The following is a 26,981-nucleotide window of genomic DNA, read 5'->3' as shown; positions in this document are numbered from 1 at the left end:
CCCTGCACAGTGGACCAGTCAGAGGGCCAAGGAGCCAGTGATTCAAGGCACATGCTCTATGGAGGGTTTCCTCCAAGACTAGGCCAGGCAGGCGCTGTCAGGGTTATTATAGAATTAACAGATATTAGAGATTTTATAGCTGTTATTAAAAATTTCTAAAAATCTTCCTTTAGCTATCACCAAGACAATAAGACCCAAGACAATGGGTCAGACGTCACTAACCTTCCAATCTGTATGATCAACCAATGAGGGAGCTAGAGGGTATCAAGATATATCTACTGACATCCCAGTCAGTCAACAACTGTGATTTCCTGTTTTATAAGGTAGCACACAAATCATTTCATTGGTTTGCTCACTGGCTCAGCTTTTCTCTCTCCAGCTAACCTGGCATTCTGACTGTTTTCATCACATGACAGTAAGCAGTCTGAGTCAGGATTTGTTCAAAGACTTCAGGCTGAGAAAGTGCAACAGTAAAAAACAAAAGAAATCTTGTTTTTCATGAGACAGTTGTTATGTTTTGCCTTTTTGGTTCTTTAGTCAGATGCGTTGTGAATGAATACATATTTACTTGTCAATGTGGATATGAATGTGAATGTGATTTAACCAATGATATATGATATATAAAAGATACTGATTTGAGATTCATATACCCTATGAGATAGACAATAACAGTAGTTGATATATATTTAACTTTGTTGTTATTTACTCATCTTTAATCCCTGAGTAACAACAAACAATTCATATTATAACAGACAGATTCACAAATATATTCTTTGACTCTTGTTGGTTTGTAATGCATGTTTTAGTGTTGTATCAATAAAGTGTATATTGCATATTTAGAATCCATGTGTGAGATGTTAAATTATTATGTTTAATAATTCCTACAGTAACAGTCACCAAAGCACACTCATTCACATACACTGACCTAGTCTGTCCTTCTCCTGAGAGACACTCCCACACACTAACCTGTTTGGTCAGTCTCCTGAAATCCTCCTGTGTGGAAATTCTCAAGATCATCTGTAAGGTCACTCACAGCTCTTCCCACATCCTGATCATGAAGAGCAGAGAAAGGGGTGAGACTTCAGGAAGAGGCAGAATTGGCAGATTGCAAAGAAATCAATAGATCTAAAGTTTTCATAGAAAGAGAAGGACAGCATCTATAGTGAAAATAGTTCTGCAGTAAGAGTAAGAGACCATCCCTCAGTGTTTCTGTACTGAGATACTGAGTTCTGGTCACTAATGTTTTACACTGTACAGTACATGTGAAATAAAACAGCACACAGACACTGCCATCAGTGATGAGTGTGTATTAATTCAGTCACACTGGTCACTACAGATCTCTGTGAGCTCAGGGAAGAGATGGCACAGCACAGAGTCACTCAGCCCTTAGAGTTTCACTGAGAATCAGCAGGTGAAAAGAATGTCAGTTTTCAGCAAAGGTCTGATCTCATCGCAGATGAGTGACTGAAGCCTCTTACCTGTGTCTGTCGCTCTTCTGACTTAAAGATGGTGTCATGGCCCATGTGTTCCTGCACTGAACACAGACTGCAGATGAGAGTCTGGTCAGTCTTACAGAACACCTCCAGAGCTCTGTGGTGCTGCTGACACAGTCTGGGCTCCTGGGCTCCACTGATGTCCACCAGTCTGTGTTTCTGCAGGGCTGGGACCGTGTAGTGCTGTCGGACATGTGTCTCACAGTAGGAGGCTGGGCAGACATGACAGTATTTCACAGCTCTCATCTTCTTGTCAGTGCAGAAATCACATGACACATCCTGTTGCCTAGAAGACCTATGAGCAAAGGCAATGTAAATCTTCACATTGTACCTTTATCTTAGAGTCATAAAGCCCTCCTGACACTCACTATATTGCTCCTTAAAAAAATACAGGTTTAAGAATTCAGGACCTGAGAAAAAAGAGAGGAACAGACCAATAAAGAATTCAAGACAGGAAGGGGGGAAAGATAAAGCTCAGGACAGGAGGAGAGATTGAGACGCACATAAACACAGAGCTGAGGACAAGAGTAGAAACACACAACCACATATAGAGCTGAGGACAGGAGGAGATTCACACCCACAAAAAAGTAAAAGTAAATTGACTTTGTCATGTGAACGTATTGTAATTCTGTTGCAGTTGCATGTTTTCTTCATGTGGAATATGTGTTTTTCTTAAACACTGTCCTGTGATAGTCTGTCCTCACAGAAAGGGAGTGAAGGGGGTATAATGAACAATGACGAAGCACTGTTAAAGTGGTGGCTCGGCATTAAATAGAGAAAGAGAAATTGAGAAACGAATGGGATTGTCAAAAGACATCATTATCCTGCTCGTTTTTGCCATTATCTGTGTTCTACATTATCTGGACAACAAGCTAGAGTTATGAGATACCTGTGTGTGACATTTTGTTGTGTAGAAATCACTCCACATGAGCCTAAACACATCTTGACCTAGTAAGACCTCGATCACGTGGCCTGATAGCCAGACAATTGGATGTCTCTTTCTGATTCATGTCCATCAGAATGGACAATCAGATAATCCAGGTTGTTCATGTTCTTACTCCTGCACTGGGTTGGCTTGGCCAGAACCCTGTGTGCTGAGTGTTCAGGATCCAGGATGTCTACCAGGCCATCAAGACACACCAGCACTGAGACGGTTCTTTTGCATTTCACTCTGCTGACTCTGACCCTACATGACATCAAAACTCACTGACCAGGTTCCACTATGAAGACGAAGAGCTGGAGTTGATGGAAACATCTCTATTAAAAGTCATAATTACAGCTGCCAACTATGCCATCATCATTAAGTGATCATCACACCTCTGGCCATACAAATTTAAGTGAGTTCAACTCAATAAAATCAGGTTCATCATACTGTGTAAATGGACTGAGTATCACAGCAGAGCTACTTTTCTACACTCTATTAGTTGATCTTCATGGACACACAGCTGATTCCACAGATCTCTGCCTGTGTCACACAAGATCAGGAGTGCTCATCACTCCTTAAAAAAACACTCCTGTATTCAATTGTAGCTCTCCATTCTTCACCCTGTGTGTGTCTCTGATCATGTCTGCAGTGGATACACACCCTTTCACCCATTAGTCGTGAGAAAACACTAGCTGTAAAATTTTGATTTTATTTTCAGCAGTATTAGCTGTCAAGTATTTATCCTTCTTAAACTTTTCACAGAACAAAGGAATTAGTTCACACAGTCTTATCTCATGACCTGCTAACAGATACACTCAAAGGACAACATTGACCTCACCTGGGGTTAGTGTCAAGGGCTCCACCTCTGAACTGCATTTGTGGATCCATTGACCCGCCACTCTTCATGGACACACAGCTGGGCACTGGTGATCCTGGCCTGTCCAGCTTGACCCTGTGAACAGCACAGACACAGTCTTTCCATGAATCTCCTGGAGAGTCAGGAAAACTGGAGTCAGAACTGCTCGACTGAAGTCACATATTGATCATGTAGCTGATGATGTTGTAGGTATAAGTGATAAATTAGTAGTGTATTGTTCCAGCTTTATGTGGCTGAGAAGTGTCTCTGATTTTAGATTAAGTTTGTGACACTTGACAGAGTAAACACCTCTAACTTCAAAGCAGGGAGGATGTTTGCTGAGGTCTGGTCCCTTGAGTAAAAACAATTGTAAAATTTACCATAGTATACCTAGGGAAGTTGTGGATTAATGATTGTCAAGGAGCAGGACAGACACACACAGAATAAGATCACATTAAGAGCACAGAGAGAAGAAGAAACAAGAAGCAGGCAAGCAGAGAAGAGAGAGGAGTCCACAGGAGTTGGGACTTGAAGCTTCTGCTAGGCAAGAGCCCCTACTTCATGATCATCCAAACCAGACCTGACTGGAGCTACTGTTAGTATTTTAACCATGTTAGAGAGAACATGCTATTCTGTGTTTTTAGATACTTCTTAAACTTTTTACAGAACAAAGAAACTGAGAAAAGAAGAGATGATCCAGTTTACACAATCTCATCTCATGACCTGCTAACAGATACACTCAATGAACAGCATTAACCTCACCTGGGGTTAGTGTCAAGGGCTCCACCTCTGAACTGCATTGGTGTGTCCATTGACTTGCCACTCATCATGGACACACAGCTGGGCACTGGTGATCCTGGCCTGTCCAGCTTGACCCTGTGAACAGCACAGACACAGTCTTTCCATGAATCTCCTTTCTCCGTATCTGGGCACTGGTCTGAAGTACTGTGACCAATTGCGTCCCTTCAGAAAGCCTTGTTCAGTGTTCAAGTGCTTCTCTCCCACTGCCTACAGTATATGATGTTCAGGACTGGCTGTGCTGGTACTGGGGCTGTTCTCCCACTTCAACTCCTGCCCTCACTTTCACTTTCCCTCTTCATGGCCTGATGGAAAGAGCCTACAGGGGGCAGCACACAGTCCCAGTTTGTGAACATGAACCTGAACCCCAGGGTGTTTCTGCTGGTTTTCCACATTGGAGCAGTTCAGAGATCCTGGAGTCACTTTTAAACTGGAGAGTCAGAACTGCTCTATTGAAGTCACATATTGATCATGTAGCTGGTGATGTTGTAGGTATAAATCATAAATCGGTAGTGTATTATTACAGATTTAGGTGGCTGAGAAGTGTCTCTTCGATTTTAGATTAAATTTGTGACACCTGACAGAGTAAACACTTCTAACTTCAAAGCAGGGGGGATGTTTGCTGAGGTCTGGTCCCTTGAGTAAAAACAATTGTAAAATTTACCATAGTATACCTAGGGAAGTTGTGGATTAATGATTGTCAAGGAGCAGGACAGACACACACAGAATAAGATCACATTAAGAGCACAGAGAGAAGAAGAAACAAGAAGCAGGCAAGCAGAGAAGAGAGAGGAGTCCACAGGAGTTGGGACTTGAAGCTTCTGCTAGGCAAGAGCCCCTACTTCATGATCATCCAAACCAGACCTGACTGGAGCTACTGTTAGTATTTTAACCATGTTAGAGAGAACATGCTATTCTGTGTTTTTAGATACTTCTTAAACTTTTTACAGAACAAAGAAACTGAGAAAAGAAGAGATGATCCAGTTTACACAATCTCATCTCATGACCTGCTAACAGATACACTCAATGAACAGCATTAACCTCACCTGGGGTTAGTGTCAAGGGCTCCACCTCTGAACTGCATTGGTGGCTCCATTGACTTGCCACTCATCTTGGACACACAGCTGGGCACTGGTGATCCTGGCCTGTCCAGCTTGACCCTGTGAACAGCACAGACACAGTCTTTCCATTAATCTCCTTTCTCTGTATCTGGGCACTGGTCTGAAGTACTGTGACCAAGTGTGTCTCTACAGAAAGTCTCATTCAGTGTTCAAGTGCTTCTCTCCCACTGCCTACAGTATATGATGTTTAGGACTGGCTGTGCTGGTATTGGGGCTGTTCTCCCACTTCAACTTCTGCCCTCACAGCCCCTTTCCCTCTTCATTGCCTGATGGAAAGAGCCTACAGAGGGCAGCACACAGTCCCAGTTTGTGAACAGCCTGAACCCCAGGGTGTTTCTGCTGGCTTTCCACATTGGAGCAGCTCAGTGATCCTGGAGTCACTTTTAAACTGGAGAGTCAGAACTGCTCTATTGAAGTCACATATTGATCATATAGCTGGTGATGTTGTAGGTATAAGTGATAAATCAGTAGTGTATTGTTACAGCTTTAGGTGGCTAAGAAGTGTCTCTTCGATTTTAGAATAAGTTTGTTACACTTGACAGAGTAAACACTTCTAACTTCAAAGCAGGGAGGATGTTTGCTGAGGTCTGGGGGTCATTTGAGGAAAAACAATTGTAAAGTTTACCTTAGTATACAAGGGGAAGTTGTGGATTAATGATTGTCAAGGAGCAGGACAGACACACTCAATATAAGATCACATTAAGAGCACAGAGAGAAGAAGAAATAAGAAACAGGCAAGCAGAGAAGAGAGAGGAGTCCAGAGGAGTTGGGACTTGAAGCCTGTGCAAGGTGAGAGCCCCTACTTCATGATCATCCAAACCAGACCTGACTGGAGCTAAGCATTTGAACTATGTTAGAGAGAGCATGCTATTCTGTGTTTTAGGGAACTTGGGTTTCCTGGGTAAAAGATGCCTCAGTTAGAAACGTCTGCCCTGCTTAGGGTGCATTTTTATGGTAGGGACATAGGCTCCCATTTATTTTGTGGCATCTGGGTTGCAGAGAGAGAGATTTAACTGCAGGTTGCTTTATATTTAGATAGAAGGCATCTTATCTCTTATGTGGCCTCTCATGCATTATCTCTATGCATTAAGAGTTTAATGCTTAGTAGCAGTCTGGGGTTGTCTGGGTGAACAGAATGTTAGGCCTCTGAAATGCCTTGTTTATACTGTACACAGAGTGACATGGGTGTTATATGTTTTTGACAATCATTAATCTATGTTAAATTATAAATCTTATAAAAGCAGCAGAAATTCAACACAGCATGTATGTGAAAATGTGAAAATCCATCAGGTGCAAGTAGTGCTCCATATTTACAGCGCTAAACTACAATCACTAGAAGAGCCCATTCAGGCAGTATAGCCAGTTTGCTAGTTGGTAGCTAATTGATCCAAGGCTCTCAGACTGTGTTGTTCTTGAAAGACACCAGGGTATCAGTAACATGGCTTAGTTGTGTGTTTCACTCTTCAGCAAGCTTTTGTGTAAAGAAGGTCCTCCTGTCCTCAGCTTGAAATGCCCTTTCCTGTAGTGTCAACTCATGTCTCTCACATTTTGTATCACTGTTCATAGTGATTCAGGCCATTGGGCTGAGTGTGTCATTATCTTTAGGATTTTATAATCTTGAATCGGACTCCCCTTAGCCACTCTTATAAGATTAGAAATGTTCAGTTGTTAGACATTGCTTTGTTCAAGGATTATATCTGGACTAATTGCAGAGACGTAATCTGTTTGTAACCACAGTGACCAAATTCAAACAAATTGTACACAATTTTAAATGAGACCTCACTGGTGCTTTATACAGTTTTAACAGAAGATCCTTCAACAAATTATTTGCTTTGAACTAAATAACCTAACATTCTTTTTTATTGCTTTCCCATATTGTCTAGAATACATTATTTTGTAGTATGCAATGCAGGTATCAAGTGTTTACCTACACCTACCAGTGTCTGTCTACTAATACAAGTCACCCTGTTGACTCTGAACACACATGACTACAGGACTCTCTAGGCAGGTTCCACTGTGAGGACAAGGGGCTTGACTTTGTAAACTAATAATTACAATACAGTGTGAAGGAAATACCCAGATTAACAATTGTAATTGCAGCTGCCATCCATCATCATCAAGTTGTCTTCAATCTGCTGCCAATGCCACTGACAAGGAATTAAACTCAATAAAACCAGGTTCACATTATTGTGTAAATGGACAGGGTGTCCTAGTGGAATTTCTTTTTCCACACTCTAGTGGTTGATATGTTGAAGGGTCGGTCTTCATGAACACACAGCAGGGAGCTGGATCTATAGATCTCTGCGTCTGTCATATATGATGTCACACAACTTCAAGGGCTAGACATGTTTTGAGGAATCCAGGTCCTTTCTTATTACTTCTGTATTTAATTACAGCTCTCTGTTCCTCAACCTGTGTGTATATCTGATCATGTCTGCAGTGGATACACACTTTTTCATCCATTAGTCAGGAGAAAATACTAGCTGTACATTTCTTTTTAGCAGTTTTCAGCTTCAGGTACAGTATTTATTCTTCATAAACTTCTTAAACTTTTCACAGAACAAAGAAAATAAGAAAGGGAGATATGATGGACAACAGTGACCTCACCTGGGGTCAGTGTCAAGGGTTCCATCTCCAAACCGTATTGGTGGCTCCATTGACTCGTCACTCATCATAGACACACAGCTGGGCACTGGTGACCCTGATCTCTTCAGCTGGACCCTGTGAACAGCACAGACAAAGTTGAGAAGATTAGGCTATGAAGACCAAGGGTAAAGCCAGTAAAGGGTCTGCAGTTGATATCTACTTATTTGAAAAGATATCCCCATATCTGAAAAATTGCAGAAGCTGGATCTGCTACAGAAAGTTGTTAGTGACACTGGTGAATTAAAAGAAACACTATCCTCAATAAAACACTAATCAAAGAAAGAGAATAAAACGCTAAGTGACAAAGTCGCTGTACTCACTCATACCACGGAAAAACTGCAAAATGATAACATGCGTCTAAAGGAATCGTTTATGGACTAACAGTGTAGAAGAATTAGAAGAAATATTATTATAATGAAAGCAAAGGGATAAAGCAAAATATAAAAAATAGAAAATGTATTAAAAATCGAAAAAAAATGAAAAGGTGGGGTGATGGGGGATGAGGACACACCAGAGGAGATGGAGTTAATTATCACTGTTCTAATTGGTACTGTGATGGATGTTATGGATAGTCTTTTCCTTTCTTATTTAGAATTGAGGTTTTAAGATGGATAATTCTATTAATGCTGTGACTTAAAATGTAAAAGCTGCTAATACAGCCAAATGGTGTAAGATTCTCAAAACACAAGTGGCTTTTCTGCAAGAAACACTTAGAATTTTCAAATGTTTATCATATTTGCTGGGACTGGGTGGATCAGGTCTATTGTTCTAGTAATTCCTCAAGGGGAGGTCACCATACGAATACAAAAACAGCACCATTTGTGTTAGAGAATAAAATAGAGGATCAAAATGGTTGATTTATTTTTTATAAAATTCAAGCTTGTCAATATTTACTATATTGACTTAGATAATCCTGTATTTTTATATAAATAGAAGCCAGACTCATATGTTTTAAAGATACTTCTATACCTTGGATGAGATTTTAACGTGTTTATGAGACATACTATAGATAAAACAGGGAGCAGCCTTTCAAAGCAGCCACTTCAAAAGTTAATTGATACGTTATCAGATGTATGGAGAACCCTTCATATTAGTGAGAAGGACTATACTTTTTTCTCTAGCAGGCATAATTCCTTTTCTAGATTAGATTATTTTTTGGTTACATATGACATCTTACAGTTTACTAAGGCCACTATCCTCTTGTTATTTCAAATTATGGTTCAGTACAATTAGAATTCAGCATCCCCGATTAGCTCTGTTGGTAGAGCATGGGAGTTATAATCTCAGGGTAGTTGGTTCTGTTAGGTAGAGCTGAACACCACTGAATAAGCAGGACCCTATGTGGCACGTGTTTATATTCCGAAAGGCAGACAAATCTGAAAAGTTAAGTCCAAAAAGAGTGAAATCCAAAGGTCAAAGAACTTGAACGAAAAAGCCGGGAGAGTTGTTCAGGAGAAATGTATGGAAGGAGCTTGCCGACAGGCAATGAGCTCAGAAGAGAGAGAGAGACTCCATTACCGAGCATGGGAAAGTGGTACATGAGGGTTTAAATAGTGAAGGAGTCAGGTGTGATAGATTAACGAGGTAATGAGGTTCAATTAATGACAGGTGCCATCTGTGGTTGTAACTTGTTTGTGTCCCACATCGGGCGCAAAGTTTTCTAATAACCCATACTGGGCAGCAGCAATATAGGAGAGAGCTGTCGGCAGTATCTGCGTGGAAGAAAGGCCTGGCAAATCTACTTCCCTGTCTTGCCATGAAAACTCTATGGATAGTGACAGTGGGACTGTCCATAGGGTCGCCATGAGTCAATACTGACTCGATGGCACTCAACTACCACCACAATTAAAATTCTGAGTACACAAACATTAAGGGGAGATGGAAAATTTACTCATTGTTACTGGATGAATATATAAAACAAAACATTTAGAGGAGTATATTAAAAGATTTAAGGAGATCAATAGAAAATCTTCAAGCTTCAAGCTTTGAGTCGCCTACTTACTTCTTCAAATGGCTGGCAGAGAAAGTCATTGCCCTGTTTTTTGTCTATCACTTAATAAAAAGGTCAATGTAGAACACGTTATTTATTACAGTGTGTTTATTTTGGGGCTTTACATTTACGTTTATAATGGAGAGTCCCCATTACCCCCAGGGGACAAGGAGGTGAGAAGACATTTTCACACTATTTTCATTTTTTTTTATTTATTAAAATTGCAAACGCGTGTTTAAATGCTTTTTAAGCTATAATAGTGGACTATTTTTATAAATTCAGTTCTGTAAGAAACAAAGTAATTCTCTGATCTGGGTTTGCAGCGCAGTACATGACAGTCCATTGCCTATTACCACTATAAGAACATTAATATATATATATTATTTTCCATAATGTTTGGTATTTAATTTTTCAAAGACATATTTATTTATTTGTCAAAAGAAAACTCATAGCAACAGCTGGGTCCGAACCACCACCCTCTAGTATACAAGAAATACACCTAACCCATTACACCAACATGCTGCTTAACAACTTAGGCTGTAGCTGAAAGCAAAAAGTTTCCAAGTAATTGTGGAAACTTGAATGAGTGGAAATTTGAATTAGTCAAATTGATGCAGATGCTTACAAAGAAAGTGTACTACTGTGATAATGTGATTTAAAAGAATAAAAATATATAATTAATTTCTTTAGATGTGCGATTCCATATTACAGATGCAGCCATTCAAAGTGCGCGGTACAGACACGTACCGGAGGTAATTGGCTACGGCGTCGCGCATTTTGACGCAAGATGACGCGCGGTACCGCGGTACGTGATTGGTTGACCGACAGGGGCACTCGTGGTCCGTTGGTCTGTCATAGAAAGACTTACAGTAAACGTCTTTACTGTGCCCGTTGTAGATATTGAATTTTACCACTGAAGGGAAATCTTAGTAGCTGAGCATAAAAAGAATAGGAGCATACTGTAAAGCATGTGAAGGCCATAAACAATATTAATTTTGGAACATAAACATACAGTATATGGCTGGTCTTGGTACTTTAAAGAAAACATACACACCAGTATTCCATTTCTCCCTAAACATTTTAAGCATCGAAGTCTTTAACTAAAGAGATACCGGAGTCAACAAGCATATTTTTAGAATTTGATTAAAAGGGAATATAATATGGAATCGCGTATCTAAAGAAATTAATAACGATATAATTATTTTCATGTACCGCAACACAAGAATAGTACACGCTGTACATTGTCTGTTGATAATGTTTCTGTAGTGCTTTTTCAGCACTCTCCATGTGACCTTCCCGGTGGCACTGTGGGTTAGGTTCCTGACTCCCATATCACATGGTCTGTGATTGAATCCCACTGGAACCATGACTTTTTTTTAACAAACATTTCTTTGAAAAAATGAAACGTTTCCCTTGGTCAGAGATTAAATAAAACCTCACTCACACCAAACAAATTTATATTTCTAAATATCACAACATGATCGAATTTAAGTCATTTTAATAACAATGAATAGTCACCTATGCGTTACAAAATAAACATTTATATTGATTTGAATCGCGTTTTGTTTTAAATCGTAAACGCGTGTTTAAATGTATGTGTTTTTTGATTCACAATCAGACAAATGCTAAATAAATTGATATCTATGTCTTCTAAGTATCTTAATAAACTTTCAGCATAACTTTCTCCCCGTTTAGATTTATTTTTCTTGGGATCTTGGGATCAAACGTGGAAAGATTAGATTGTAATCGTTTTTATTTTTTAAATACATTTTAGAAAAGTGTAATCTATACTAAAAAGTTGTACACCACCTGCTATAAAGATACATTTTGTAATACTTTCGAGTTTGGATAGGACAGACACGATAACTCAGACTTGCGGAGTTAAAGCAAGTTAAAGCCTTGATTTTATATATCACCTTTAAAAGTGGAAGCTCAAAGCAAAGTAAATACCCAACACTGATTGTACCCATCTGTCATGCTAATAAAGCACCTTGAATTGAATTGAATTGAGGGAGAGAGAGGGGGAGAGCAAGTGAGAGAGCACAGCCAGGACAGACAGGCAAATAAGATACACTCCACAGACATTCACAACAGCGACATATCATAAAACATTTGCACATATAGTTAAGTTATTACTTGGTTTTCAAAGTGCAATGAAATACAATATTGTTGTTGTTGCTGTTATTGTTGTTTTTATCCTGTAAAGCATTTTGAGAAGCCACCTTTAAAGGCGATATATAAAAGCACTGATTCTTATGGAATGTGTTCAGCCGGGGATTCAAAACATTATTATTTTTTAATCGCGTATCTAAGGAAATAGCAGTATAACTTTGTTCATGCACAAACAGTGGCATGTTACATTATTAATTTGGGTGTCTCCTCTTGCCAGAAAGCTCTAAATTGGATTTTGAGTGCGGTTTTTGACTTTTTCTAAATTGCAACCCATAAATAAAGCTGATACAGTTTAGACTTATTTTAAACTGTATTACAGCAGCACAATGGACAATGCAACGTAAATTGCAAAATAGCACTTGGAATCTGTCCAAGCCCTACTTTGTCAGGCATTTTCTTTTACTGCAACGGACATAAAAACTCCCTTGCTTTTAACAGTGCGTTTCATAATTTCTAACTACGAAAATTATTTAAACTGCGACACTTATCATTCATTCCATTCCATTCCATTATCAGTCTTCCATTTCTCCCTAAACATTTTAAGCATGAAAGTTTTATAAAATGGTACCCAAATATGCAATTGCTGTATAGATTGAATTTTAATTAAAAAAAATTATTTAACACGAAAATTAAGCTGGAAATCTCGCCCCCTTCTACTTTGAAAATACAATACCTGTGAAACTGGTTTAATTCGTCACAGCCAGCACTCCCGCAGAGAGGGAGGTTGTACTCGTTAATGTCTTAGTTGGAACACATCATTATATCTCATTTTGTATTTCTATAAAAAATCGTTTGCCCAGCTTAACACTATTGCTGTTATTGTTTTTATCCTGTAAAGCGCTTTGAGGAGCACAGCTTTCTCACCACTTAGATTACTTTTTGATACCATCCTTACACAAAGCAGAAACTTCTTGTATTTTCTGATGACATACAAGTGGAAAGATTACAGATTTTAATCTTCTTTTTTCTGAAACATGGAAAATCTGATCAAGTTTCTCTATAACAATAATAAAAAACTTTATTTTACATATCACCTTTAAAAGTGGCATCTCAAAACAATACAGTAGATGTAAACCACAGATTACAAAGTAAATACCCAGACAAACGCAAACGCGTTTTTAATAAAATGCTTTTATTCATTCAGCAGAGAGAGAGCGTAAAACCTGGGCGTAACAGCTGTTCCTTTTTCTGATCACTCGCTCTCTGGATAAACATCTCACCTGTCCTGTTCTTTGTTTTCCTAATTTACTGATTATGCCTTCTACGATCCACTCCTGCCCTCACACCTAAAGAAGACTATTTTAAATTTCTTTGCACGGTCCATTGTGCAATTAACCCTTGTATGTGCTGTCCTTAAGGTGATATCACATAAAGGTGATATGTAAAATAATGTTTTTTTTATTATTGTTATAGAGAAACATGATCAGATTTTCCCCGTTTCAGAAAAAAAGATCAAGATTCATAGAAAAAGTTAAAACATTGTAACTTTTTATGGGGTTGTACCGTGTATTTTGAATGGCTGTATCTGTATTTCAAATCAAATATGACATATATATATATAGGATTTAATCTCCCTGTTCTAGAAATGCATCAAGTATGAGATATTTTTTTTATTTAAAAACTGAAAATTCCACAATATAGAAAGTCAGAATTTCCCTAAAGATTGCAAACTCTCTAGAATTAAGCTTAGATTACCTAGTCAGAATCTGGTCTCAACCACTGAAAACAAAGACCTACCACAAGACGAATGGGGCAATGGTTCTTTTTTTCTCTGTATCTTTTCTGTTTCTCTCTGTCTTTTTCTGTTTATTTTAATGCTATGACTGTTGAAGGCTCTAATGATTCACTATTAACCAGTTAATTAACTAGAGTAACCCACCAACCCCCTTTGACCATCTATGTTTTCCTGCCTCTTTGCTCACTTGCAGCCAGACAAACACCTCAACTGTTCCAAATGTTGTCTATAAGGCCTGGAATGAAGCAATTAGAATGTGCACTGCCAACCATTTTATGGCCACCACATGCTTGTAATATGTACAATATATCCTTTGTATTGTGCATCTGATATAATATCATAAACCTCACAGATAACATTTTAGAGGGTAAAATCATGTTGAACAAACCTCTGCTTACTTCCTTGTAACACCTCACTTGAACCTCTAATTTGTCTCGAGACTCAGAAAAAAGATCAAGGAACAAGGAAATGTGAAGTTAGTTTGATTGACTTATACATGTAGATTTATTTTTTGATGCTTTCTTTTTTGTTTATCTCGTGTAAATCCAGGATGAAGTTATCAAAGAGCACAGTCAGGAAAAGGGCTCTTTGAAAAAAGAAGAAAGTGAATGTCATTCAAGTGGCCCACACAATGTCCTAACTAAAATTATATTGAAAATCTGTTGAAAGGCTTGCAATCTGCTGTTTTTGAACAATTCCCAAGCAACTTGAGAGAGCTTCAGCAATCTGAAAATCAGATTGCAAGGACTGCATCAAGCCAGGGTGCTAAGTTGGTGGAGACTTACCCAAGATGACCTGTGGCTGTAATTACTATCAGAAGGGGTTCCAGCAAATACTGAATTCACAGATCAGAATATTTGTGCAATTAGCAGATTACAGTTTTATCTCCTTATTATCCAACATCAACACTGACATTTACTAAAACTCAGAAATCTTCAAAATTCAGGTTCTGAAAAAAAGTATTTAAAAAATGCACATGCAGTACATGATTTAAAAATAGATAGATAATACTTTATTAATCCCGTAGGGAAATTGATGAAAAATGTCACACTTTCGAACAACATAGGAAGGATATAATTACTTTTGCAAGACTTGGTTCTGTATTTTAGAATTTGCTTTCTTATAATTCAATTATAAATTGTTTTGAATAGTCTTAGTTTTACTGGTACAAAGATCTGAAGTTTTGAAAAAAACTATATACTGTACATGAAACAATCCTAGAATTGGAGGAAGATGTTCTATAAAATGTGAAATCCATTACATTTTTAATTCACCTTAATATTAAGATGAAGCAAAACTTAAAGTTACTAAAACTGTTTACCAAAGCCCTAAAGCAGGCAAAGATTACACAATGAAAATGAAAGTGTTGCCATATTAACAATGTCACAAGACTTTGAACAGGCCAACCTCTCTTCAGGCAGATTGTAAAGCCGCAAACTACAATGGTATATTTTTAAAGAGGAATATATTTTACCAAATAAATCACACTTTATCAAACCAAACCAAATAATTCCCATCAATTACTTTACATACCAAACATATCTAAATTAAACCCACGATATAGAATGTCTTTCTGCCCTTCACTTTTCACAAATTTATCAATAGTGACCTGTATATTCAAACACCATATACATCTTCTAGACAATATCAGAAAACAATTAGTTCTACAATTTCTGCTTATAAGTTAAAAGTGAAAGTGAAACTAAATTCCCAATAAAACACATGTAAACCTTAGTAAAAGGCTCAGATTTGTTCCAAGTTCTCATAACTAGACATAAACAAGTAACCAATTTAGGTACTATTCTGATGTTTTTGAATAGGTTGGCACCATAAATTGCTAAGTACACATTACAGCAAGTAGAATTTACCAACACTTTTTTAAACACGCTGTTTTAATGAAGATGTTTTGCAGAGAAATAGAATTTGTATGATCTTTCCAATATACATGGAAAAGAGATATGACATGAAATAATAACAAATTTGTACAAAGCAAATATCGTGTATGTTACTTAATGAATCCTGTGTAGTCAAATATTAGACCAATACTGTAAAAGTGAGATTGAATATCAAAACACATTTCTGTGATCAAAGTGAAGTCCTACACTGACAGGAACAGATTAATTTTAGTCTGTAAGTGAGAAGTTTATGAGTGGACAAATTCGATCCAGAGGATGTCTTCAGAATGAACGGTGAAACACAAATTAGAGGACTCAAATGCAAACTGTGAGGAGTATTTAAAAGAGAGAAAAGCAGGCATTTCTGTACACAGTTTGTGCAACAGTGGAACAGCTGAATCAGATCCTTGAATTCGTTTGCTACTGAAATAAAAACTAATTACCAAATGTGCAAATGGCATCCTCTCTTTTATCACTCTAATTCTAATTTTCTCATTTTTTAAAGAATGAACTCTTACCTTTGTCTGCTCTTCTGCTCTGGTGTATTAAAGTGGTGAAGATAATTACAGTATGCCTGCTCTTCCAAGAGTGACCTTTGAAAGGAAACTGTTTCATCAGCCACTCCCTGTGTACTCTGTACCTGTTTGGAGGAGACAGGCTACAACTTATTTTCACTGTTAAATTGTCAACAGAACTGGAGGCGCCATTATCATCTAGAGCAATAGTGGGCAACTATATGGTCGACGAGGGTCAAAAAACAGTACTGACTGACAAGCTACAATAGAGCTACTGGAGGCCCAAATGGAACTACTCCAGTTCCAAAAAGCAGACAAAGGAGAGAAGTTGTTTCCCCACTTGACTGGCTGAATGAGACTGATCATACTGATTTTCAGGACAATTTGTGGTATTATTACATGAACTATACTGTGAAAAGTACTTGACCAAATGGGTCCTGTTACGTGTGTAGTTTGATGCCTCATTCTGCTGCCTCTCCTGGTAGGTTGAGTCGGAAACCTGTGGAGGGACTCTTCTTGAAATGTATGGGTCTACGTCTTCAATCTGTAGCTAATGCTTGCTAGCTGCAAATAACCCGCTATGAAATGTACACTTTTATTAATAAAACACTGGAAGGCCTCGGCGCAATTAAGCAAGAATTAAGAGGAGTCAGGCTGATGGCATTGCAAAATAGGTTTGTGCTAAACCTCCAGAATGCAGCCTCTGGAGGGGTGTGTGCTCTGATAGGCGATTCATGCTGTACGTATATCCCTGCTAATGATGATGACCATGGGAACCTCACCCTCGCAATACACCAGCTGAAAGAACTTAAGGACAGAGTAAATCAAGAACGGGGCATTAACAATGAGCCCCCCTTCTTTTCATGGTTAAAATCGTTATTTGGGTTATGGGGAATGTTTTTCTTGAAACTATTCATGCCTGTTATTGTAGTGTTGTGTTGTTGTATGACTTATTATCCCTATGCTTCGATCTACAGTAATGAAAATGTTTACTCATCAATATGCACTGCTTAGAATGGACTCTGAGGAGCCTTGGGATCCACCAGGTGACCCCTGTGAGGACTCTGCAGTGTAAAAGCATTTTTAAGGATAAAAAGGAGGGAATGTAATAGAAAGTTACTGAAGAAAAGTGTTTTATCCTAAAAATGTCATTTACGGACAGAGCTGTGTTGTAAAAGCAGTTGGATTCTATGAACAAAATGTGATTGTACCCAGCGAGTCAAGGACACGGGATGTTTTAATAATGTTTATCTCTGCCCCAGCAAAAAAGGCAGATACAAAACTACACGTACAGTACTTGTCTTCTCTGTCCTTCAAGGCTAAGACCTGTAAGGACTGGAAAATTACTGTCTTGCCTGTCTTTGTATTACTAACCAACCAAAATGAAGTAAACAAGTTGAGGTGTTGCATCAGCTAAGTGTATAAAATAAGGGACCTTTTCCTATTTTACTTTGAAAATCAGCTCACACTTGCTGCACAGACTAGTAGTTGCTGTTTTTCCCTATTGCACAATATGAATAAATGCCTTACTGAGTGAATGAGAACACCTTTCCTGGCTCTTCTTTGATAAAGTTTCCACGACATGTGTCACACACATATATGTTAATAAACATCTGTTTTACCAACTGTGCCTTAATTATTACTCTTTTCACCAAACTGTGCCAGAGAGCAAGGAATTCACATGCCTCTAATTACACCAGCCACCTGGGTGTATTCTTGGATAAATAATTTACAAGTTTGGGGTTATGGGAGTATATATATATAGATATTGACTCTCTGGTGAATTCCTGTTATTCTCTAATTTTTGGAACTCCTCATTTGTAATATGAGAAAGGGCTGCAGGACAGCATGATTGAAGGTCAGATTAGGACATCTCTGTGAAGCACTACATTATAATTTTTGAAATTCAGGAAACAAAAAAAACTAGCCTTGTCACTAGCCGCTACCAAACAAGATGCACCTAAATCAGGTAGTCACTGCATAGCACACAGTCTAAATCTAAAGTCAAAAAGTCATATGTATTTGATATAAAAATAAGCTGAAAGCTTTTAGTGGCTATTCCACAGTCAATAGCTTTTTCAATACAGCATATGTACAGATGCAGCCATTCAAAATGCACAGTACAACCCCGTACCATGCGAAATTACCCACAGTTCACTGCTGTGTATCGCGGTATGTGATTGGCTGTCCAAAATAACCTACAGGGGCTATTGTGGTGCATTGGTTGTAGGTGAAACGATGTATTTATTTCATCTCTTTACTGTGCATGTTTTAATTCGCTTAGTAGTGAATATTTATATGGAATTTTACAATTAAAGGGAAATTTTAGTAGCTGAGCATAAAAAGAAGAGGAGCATAATGCATCTGATGGCCATAAACGATATTAATTTCGGAACATAAACATATTATGTAAAGTGTATGTAGCTGGTATTGGTAGTTTAAAGAAAAAATACACACCAGTATTCCACTTTCTTCCTAAACCTTTTAAGCATCAAAGTCTTTTATTTGGTTACATACTGTGGTTATTTTGGAAAACTTTTTACATGCTCCTTCTGATTATATTAAGTTTAAATACTTCATAAAAAGTTATAATGTTTTAACCATTTATGTGAATACTTAAGCTCGTTATCGCAGTAAAAAAAACACATACTTTTTAGAATTTGATTAATAGGGAATATAAAATGGAATCACATATCTAAAGAAATAAATAATTATATAATATATAATATATAATACCGTAGCTCAAATTATCACAGTAGTACACTTTCTTTGGAAATGTCTGCATCAGTTTAACTCATGCCCACGTGTGGCATAATGGGTTAGGTGTGTGCCTTTCCTACTGGAAGTAGGAGGTTCAAACAAACATTTCTTTGAAAAACTAAAATAGCAAATATTATGGACACTATATTTACATTTTTTATATTTCTAAATATCACAACATGTTCAAAGCTAAATGATTTCTTAAAAACAACGAATAATTTCAAACTGCTGCTGTACTGCCACTACTGTCATTATTACTGAAAATAAATATTATCAACACTATTTTGAATTTGTTGGTATTTCTAAATATCACAAAACGTTCAAAGTTCACATCCTTGCGAAGCAAGCATGATCTTCTCATCCAATCGAAGGTTTGATGTTTTTTTTATTTTGAAGCCGTGATCTTGAAAAACTTGTTCAGAGCGCTCTTCATTCCAAACTTTCTTTGCAAAATACTTTAAGTTAAACAAATGAAGGAAGAAGGGTCATTTTTATAACTGGCAATCCGAGATTCTGACTGATTTAATTCCCCTCATTTAGCTGGAACGGATAAAGAAATCATGCAGTAGTTACAGTAAGGGAACAAGTAATGGGTTTATTCCATGCTGAAAAGAGAAGAGATAAAACACAATGTTTCGTCTATGAAGCCCTCTTCAGATATTAGCTCATCAGTATAGTATACATTAATCTGCATCATTTGTCGGGACAGACAACTTACTGCACTATAGCTTTGGTAAGGAGATGGACTATGGCCAAAATCAAGAAGCCTCTCTCACACCAAATAATGAGGATGAAAAGAAAAGGGAGGTCAACAAGAGACAGTTTGTGAAAACTGGGTGAAAACTTCAGCTTAATCCCCAGATTTAAATCAAATAGAGATGGTATGGCATTCCTGACTGAAACAAGTGTTGTACAGTGATATAGACGTGGGTAACGTCTTCCCCATTAAACAATGTGCTTATCGTGCAAATCGTGCTAAACTAAAAATTAGACACAAGAAGAGTATTATTGGACAATGTTGTGGGGCTCTGGCGGAATTTCTCTGTAAACGGAAGAGTTATAGAGGAGACACGTTGTGTATCACCTCTTTTGACACTTGTAAAACAGAACATTCCAATGTCAATGCGACACAGAAGATATTATTAATAATGTAGCACTTTCAGGCTCACATGGGTATGCACCCTACACCGCTGGGGGATCAAACGCAGGCCTCCGGCATCACTTAACAAGGAACCAGCCATTTGAGCTAAAGGGAGATAATCTCTCTGCCCAGCGGCTCAGGTCCCTGCTATTTGGAGGGAATGGCAGTGATGTCACCGTGCTGGTAAGCTGGCAAGCCGGCTCGCACAACCTGTAATTATGATAACCTTTTTAAATCTCTGCGTTCCTATGGTCATATGCAGGTTGTTCGCACGAACTCGTATTGAGCAGTATTTGTCACATTTGTGAACGTATGTATACAGTGGTCCTTGTGAGGCTTCCTCACTCCCTGAGTTTTTCTGTTTTACCTATCTCGAACTCCACTTCCCTTTAAGGACTGTCATTGAATTTATATACTCATTTCTATATATCCAGAAACACAAAATGCAAATTAAACTGAATTGACTACTCAACACCATATCAGGTTACAAAAAGAAGAACCTGCATTATATGAAATGAATACAATTCAGAACTAAATCTCCCTTCCTGCAACATGGGATTTAAGCTCCCTGTTCTAGAAATGCATTAAGTAGGTGAGAATTTTTTTTTCAAAACTGAAAATTCCACAATAAAGGAAATCAGAATTTCTCTAAAGATGGCAAACTCTCTAGAATAAAGCTCAGATTACCTGGTCTCAATGACTGAAAACAAGGACCTACCACATGGCACAAGTAGAGAGGTAATGGGCAATGGTGTTTCTTCTCTCTGTATCTTTTCTGTTTTTCTCTGTCTTTTTCTGTTTGATTATTTTAATGCTATGACTGTTGAAGGCTCTAATGATTTATAATTAACCAATTAATTAACTAGAGTGACCCACCAACCCCCTTTGACCATATGTTTTCCTGCCTCTTAGCTCGCTTGCAGACAAACACCTCAATTGTTGCCAACATTCTGCATTAAGCCTTGAACAAAGCAATTAGAATGTGAACTGCAAACTTCATAGATTTTATGGCCACCACATGGTCATAATAAGTATGTCATTTGTATTGTGCATCTGATATAATATCATAAACCTCACAGACAACATTTTAGAGGGTACATTTCTGTGGAATTAACCTCTGCTTACTTCCTTGTAACACCTCTAATTAATCTCAAGACTCAGAAAAAAAAGATCAAGGAACAAGGAAATGTGAAGTTAGTTTGATTAATTTATAAATGTAGATTTGTTTTTTTTATGCTTTCTTTTTTGTTTATCTCACGTAAACTTTGATGAAGTTATCAAAGAGCACAGATCAATAGAAGGGTTCAAAAATATATCTTAGTCTCTGAACATCTCTGTGAGCACAGCCTACTCAGTCATGAAGAAATGGATGGTGTATCACACCACTCAGACACTGCTTACTGTACATCTTTCCAAACCAAGCAGTGGCACAAAGAAAGTCGTTATAAAAATCAGCCATCTCAAAGCCAGCATGGAGTTCAAAACAAGACACTTGAACGATCCTGCAAAATGTGGCAAAAGGTGTTGTGGTCAGATAAGACCACATAAGGACTTATGGTCTAAATGCAAACTGTTACATGTGACATGAACCCAACATAGTGCATCACTTAAATAACACCATCCCTATTGTCAAGCATGGTGCTAGCAGCATTATGATATTTCTCTCTCAGTAATGACGTGTAAGCTTGCCAACACTGATGGAAACATAGACATACAACACAAAAACCCAAAGACCCAAAACATAATGTCTGCAATCAGAAAGCTAAAACTACGCTGGAGTGGCATAACAAAAAAGGGAATGTCCTTCAAGTGGCCAAGAGAAGTCCTAACTCAAATGATATTGCAAATCTGTGGAAAGGCTTGCAATCTGCTGTTTTGAGCGATCCCCAAGCAACTTGAGAAAGCTTGAGCAATCCGAGAACGGCATCAAGCCAGGGTGCTAAATAGGAGACTTGCCCAAGATGACCTGTGGCTGTAATTACTATCAGAAGAGGTTCCAACAAATACTGAATTCACAGATCAGAATATTTGTGCAATCAACAGTTTACAGTTTTATGTCCTTATTATCCAATGTCAATGCTGACATTTACTAAAACTCAGAAATCTTCAAAATGTGGGTTCTGAAAAAAAGTACTTAACATGCATATACAGTACATGATTTAAAAATGTCACAAAATAGAACACCATAGGAAGGATCTAATTACTTTTACAAAACTTGTTTCTTGTGTTTTAGAATTTGCTTTCGTATACTTCAATTATACATTGTTTTGAATAGTCTTAATTTTACAGGTACAAAGATTTGAAGTTTTGAAAAAAATATATTGTACATGAAACAATCCTAGAATTGCAGGAAGATGTTCTATAAAAAGTGAAATCCTTAGATTTAATTTTTAATTCACCTTGATGTTAAGAAAAACAGAAAGACTGAAAATTACTTAAACTGTTTACCAAAGCCCTCACACAGGCACAGATTACACATTGAAAATGAAAGTGCTGAAATGCCATATTAACAATGTCACAAGACTGTGATCAGGCCAACAAATCTTCAGGCAGAGCAGATTGTGAGGCCTGAGTTCATGGGCAAGCCACAATGGAAAGATAGATTTTTCAAGAGGAATACATTTTAATTTAAAAAAAAAATCATAATTTAACAAACCAAATCCATTAATTCCCATTAGTTCTTTACATACAATATGTATCATTAAACCCATGTGAGAACATGTCTCTCTGCCCTTCACATCTCACTGATTTATCAATATTGACCTGTGTGTTCAAACACCAATTATATCTTCTAGACAAAAGATAAAACTGTTAGGATACTTTATGCACTCATCCCTCACTATATGATTACTTCTACAATTTCTGCTTATAAATAAAAACTTGTAAAAGTGAAACTAAATTCCCATTAAAACATATGAGTGACAAAAGTCTCTGATTTGTTCCAAGATCTCATAACTGAACATAAACGAATAACCAGTTTAGGTACTGTTCTGATGTTTTTGAATAGTTGGCACCATAAATTGCTAAGTATATATTACAGCAAGAATAATTTACCAATGCTTCTTTTTTAAACACACTGTTTTTAAGAAACAGTTTTGAAGAGAAATAGAATTTTATGATCTTTCCAATATGAAATAATCAAGCATTCTTACTAAACAAGTATTGTTTATGTTACTTAATAAATATTATGGAGTTACATATTTAAGACCACAACTATAAACATAAGATTGAACATCAAGATACATTTCTATGGTCAAAATAAAGTCCTACACTAACAAGAACATATTTTGTTAGTCTGTAATAGAAAAGATTATGAGTGGACAATTTGACCCTAAGGATGTCTTCAGAATGAACAGTGAAACACAAATTAGAGGACTCAAGTGGAAACTGTGAGGAGTATTTAAAAGAGAGAAAAGCAGGCATTTCTGTACACAGTTTGTGGATCAAAGGAACAGCTGAATCAGATCCTTGAATTCATTAGCTACTGAAATAAAAACAAATTACCAAATGTGCAAATGGCATCCTCTCTTTTATCACTCTAATTCTAATTTTCTCATATTTTAAGGAATGAACTCTTACCTTTGTCTGCTCTTCTGCTCTGGTGTATTAAAGTGGTGAAGATAATTACAGTATGCCTGCTCTTCCAAGAGTGACCTTTGAAAGGAAACTGTTTCATCAGCCACTCCCTGTGTACTCTGTACCTGTTTGGAGGAGACAGGTTACGATAAGATAAGATCACTTTATTAGCCATATACAATTTCTTCCATTAGGAATTCATCTTTTCACATACTTCAGGAGACACACAAACAGGGAGAGAAGCTTGGGGTCAGAGCGCAGGGTCAGCCATTGTACAGCGCCGTGGAGCAGTTGGGGTTAAGGAAAATGAACAGTGGGTTCATAACTTGAGATTTATTCTGTTCTAGAAAGAATATCTTGGGCAGAATTCTGTTCTTTACTGACTTACTTTCTTTGCCTGGCTTCTTGGAGAAAAGGTGAAGTCATGACATGGTCTGCTTGGAGTTATATGGTTGGTAAAGTCAGAGGGCCAGGTTAGTTGAAAATAGAAGAGAAACCAATGAAAAGAAGTATAGTATATCACTAGATGGTTCAGCATGGACTCAGCTTTAAGCTGTCTCTTAAAGTTGGGCCTATTTAGATCCATTCCTCAGCTTTTACACAGATGCTAAAGCTGCTAGGACAAGGCAAACAGAAAGATTATTATAAACATTGAATAACCCTTAATTCTAAGTGTAATAATAATATACATTACTACTGCACTACTGCCACCCTCACACTTCTTCTCTTAAATAATGTAGATGCATATTAATCACATTAATGTTTCCAGCGCATTGATTTATTTATGGCCTCACATGTTATTAGAAAAACAAAAGCAGTAGTCTCTCCAAAATGAAGGAACTTTAGCAAGCTGCCTAGCAATTCAAAGGTGCTAGGAATCGTACTGGAAACTATTTTATTATCAGAAGGGGTTCCAATACTCAATCACTAGAGTAAGTACAACCTACATAACAGAAAGGCAGCAACTGCTCTTTTCCATACAGATGGTTCAGCTAATGAAGACTAAGAATACTCAGTAAAAAAAGGGGACATAAAGACAAATGTATCGACACACAAAGGAATCAAAGAAACTATTTGCTCACAGTGGTCACTGTTGTGAAGAAGCATCAACAAAAAAAATACACATAGTCCAGTCTTCCCCGTCTCTGTCATATCCAGGTCAGACTTAAATCCTACAGAGAGGCCCACAGGTTTCACTCCATTCATTGTCACAGTCCCTGCTCTCTAGACCCACTTTTCCCTGCCCCAGGTAGGCAAACTCCCAGCAAAGTAGTTCAGTTCTATTGCCAGTGTCTCCTTCGGTATGCTAATCCTGGACCAAATGTCCCTCTCTGCTGTGGTCTCACTGAAAGAGGTGGCTGTTTTGCATAGAGGGACTGGTGGGAGGAAGAAAGTCCCTCTAAGTGCTCAAATCAGTCTTTTTATATCCTTGTTGGCCAGCCAGTCCCACTCTGTGGAATCCTGCAGTTCTTTCAGTCAGGGTCAGGAATGTGCAGGTGATTAGAGGAGGAGGCTCAATATAAAAAGAAAACAGATCAGGTTTGTCTGAGAACTGTCTGTGACAGATAGCCAGATATCGTGCAGCTCTGTCCCTTCTTTATTTCCTTTTTGCTCCCTCTCCCCAGGTCTGGTCCACAATGCACATGCCAGTAGTTACTTTGTGGTGATGGAATGGCAAGGGCAAACTGTGTTGTTCAATCTTTTTGTTGTAGAGAGGTTTGAAGACATTGATTGAGTGTGGAGACAAACACACCACCATGACAAAAACACTGGCCAGTATATGCAACACACAGATAAGCAATAATCTCCCAAGTCTCTGCCCTTTTTTCACTGTCGTCTCTCTGTGACATTAATCCGTTCATCTCTAAATGTATCTGGAAGTAGAAGAGGTCTGGTCTTAAGCCTGGTCTGGTTAAGTGAAAGCTTAACGTGGCATGTGGAGCATTTGGGCTGTCACTAGGAAATGCCTGCTTTCGAATCCTGGTTAATGCTGAGAGACGATCTTTTTCCAATTAACGAATTTAAGATGTATACTGTTTAGACTTTTATTTGATAATTGGAAAAGATCATCCCTCAGCATTGAATGGGATTCGAGCTGCTGCACTGGGCAAAGCTTAGAGCTAAGACTGCTGCACAGAGCAGAGGCTGGAAGCTGGGGTTTCTGCCAAACACAATCCGCCGGCTGGAAAACAGTCTCATGTGCAGGATAAACCATGTTGCAAGCTTCCTGGGAAGCCAGATAGCTTAGAACAGCAGACTTGAGGCCGCAGAGACTGCTGTGCAGAGTGAAGGCTGGCTGCGTGCACCAGGTAACGCTGGAGCTGAAGGGAAAAATCTACCTCACGGCCCGTGGGTCAGAAAAAGAAAAGGTAGGCTCAGGTATGGAGAAACCAAATAACGAGCATCCCGAAAACAAGAGAAAAAATACAAAGAGGCTCCGGTACAGGGGAAACTAAATAGCGAGCATCCTGAAAAAAGAGAAATGGGATTCAGGGCAGTCATGAGGCTGCAACGTATGTGCAGATGAAAGAGTGTTTAGCGCAGCAAAGAAATGTGAAGAGGGCAAATAGTGAAAATCTCGTCAAAGTGGCACCGCGGCTATATATAGAAAAGCTGGAATACAATATTTTTTTCTATCAAAATAAACTTTATTTCACATCTCACAATAAGTACACTCTTTAGCAAAACATTATTTTTTAATTGTTTTAAAAATATTCTTGATCAGATGATTATCCTTTATCAATTAGAGCAAGGGGATGCTGGGGCTGGATTTGTACAACAAAAGAGCCCCTCCAAGCCCTACCACTTGCTTCTTTCTTAGCGTTTTCCTTGTGGCAACACTGAAACTGTGGTTGTCCAGTCTGCTGCAGGAGCTCAGGGAATAGGGATTTCCGTTTAGTCCCTGTACTGGGCCCACAGTCCCTTCCAGTGCTCCCTCGCCATGGAGAAGCCCCATTTGGTGCCAATTCATCCTCCCTCTGAAGTTCACAAGGATCCTTTTCTCCGGCTCCCTCATTCCCCACTCTGTGTTGTGCTGGATGAGAATGGATGAAAGAACCACAGCCTGAAAAAGTATTGGTATTGGTTGATCGACTCCCATAATGCCTGACAGAGGCTGTAGAAGAGGATACAGTCAAGTTTCAGGCATTAATGCGGCACGTCTCTCCCCCCTTCCTTCACTGGCTGACACATCCAATTCCTCGTGACGTACTCATACCTGCTTCCTCAGACAAACTTGAAGACCATCCCTTGTGGTGCTCGTCTGAACAAAGTCATGTAAACCAAAGCCGACAGGATGTCTGCTTCCAACACCATCACTTTCCCCGTGAGGGACAGCAACCGCATTTTCCACAGACAT

At 38.2% G+C, this 26,981-nt stretch overlaps 1 protein-coding gene across 1 annotated transcript; it reads right to left on the bottom strand.

Annotated features, from left to right (window-relative positions):
• Nucleotides 1–946: 946 nt before the first annotated feature.
• Nucleotides 947–26,981, bottom strand: LOC107076181 (uncharacterized). The gene is made up of 9 exons (XM_069180174.1): nt 26,841–26,981; nt 26,427–26,738; nt 16,150–16,271; nt 7,801–7,914; nt 5,119–5,232; nt 4,037–4,150; nt 3,257–3,370; nt 1,479–1,788; nt 947–1,048 (listed from the first exon to the last, which is right to left on the bottom strand). The coding sequence occupies exons 1-9, from the start codon at nt 26,979–26,981 to the stop codon at nt 962–964; spliced, it is 1,428 nt and encodes a 475-aa protein (XP_069036275.1). The 3' UTR covers nt 947–961.

This window comes from Lepisosteus oculatus, chromosome 18 (assembly GCF_040954835.1).
Source record: "Lepisosteus oculatus isolate fLepOcu1 chromosome 18, fLepOcu1.hap2, whole genome shotgun sequence".
In the NCBI taxonomy this organism is placed as follows: domain Eukaryota; kingdom Metazoa; phylum Chordata; class Actinopteri; order Semionotiformes; family Lepisosteidae; genus Lepisosteus; species Lepisosteus oculatus.
The sequence above is the reverse complement of the archived record's forward strand: the minus strand, read 5'-3'. Positions and strand labels throughout refer to the sequence as shown.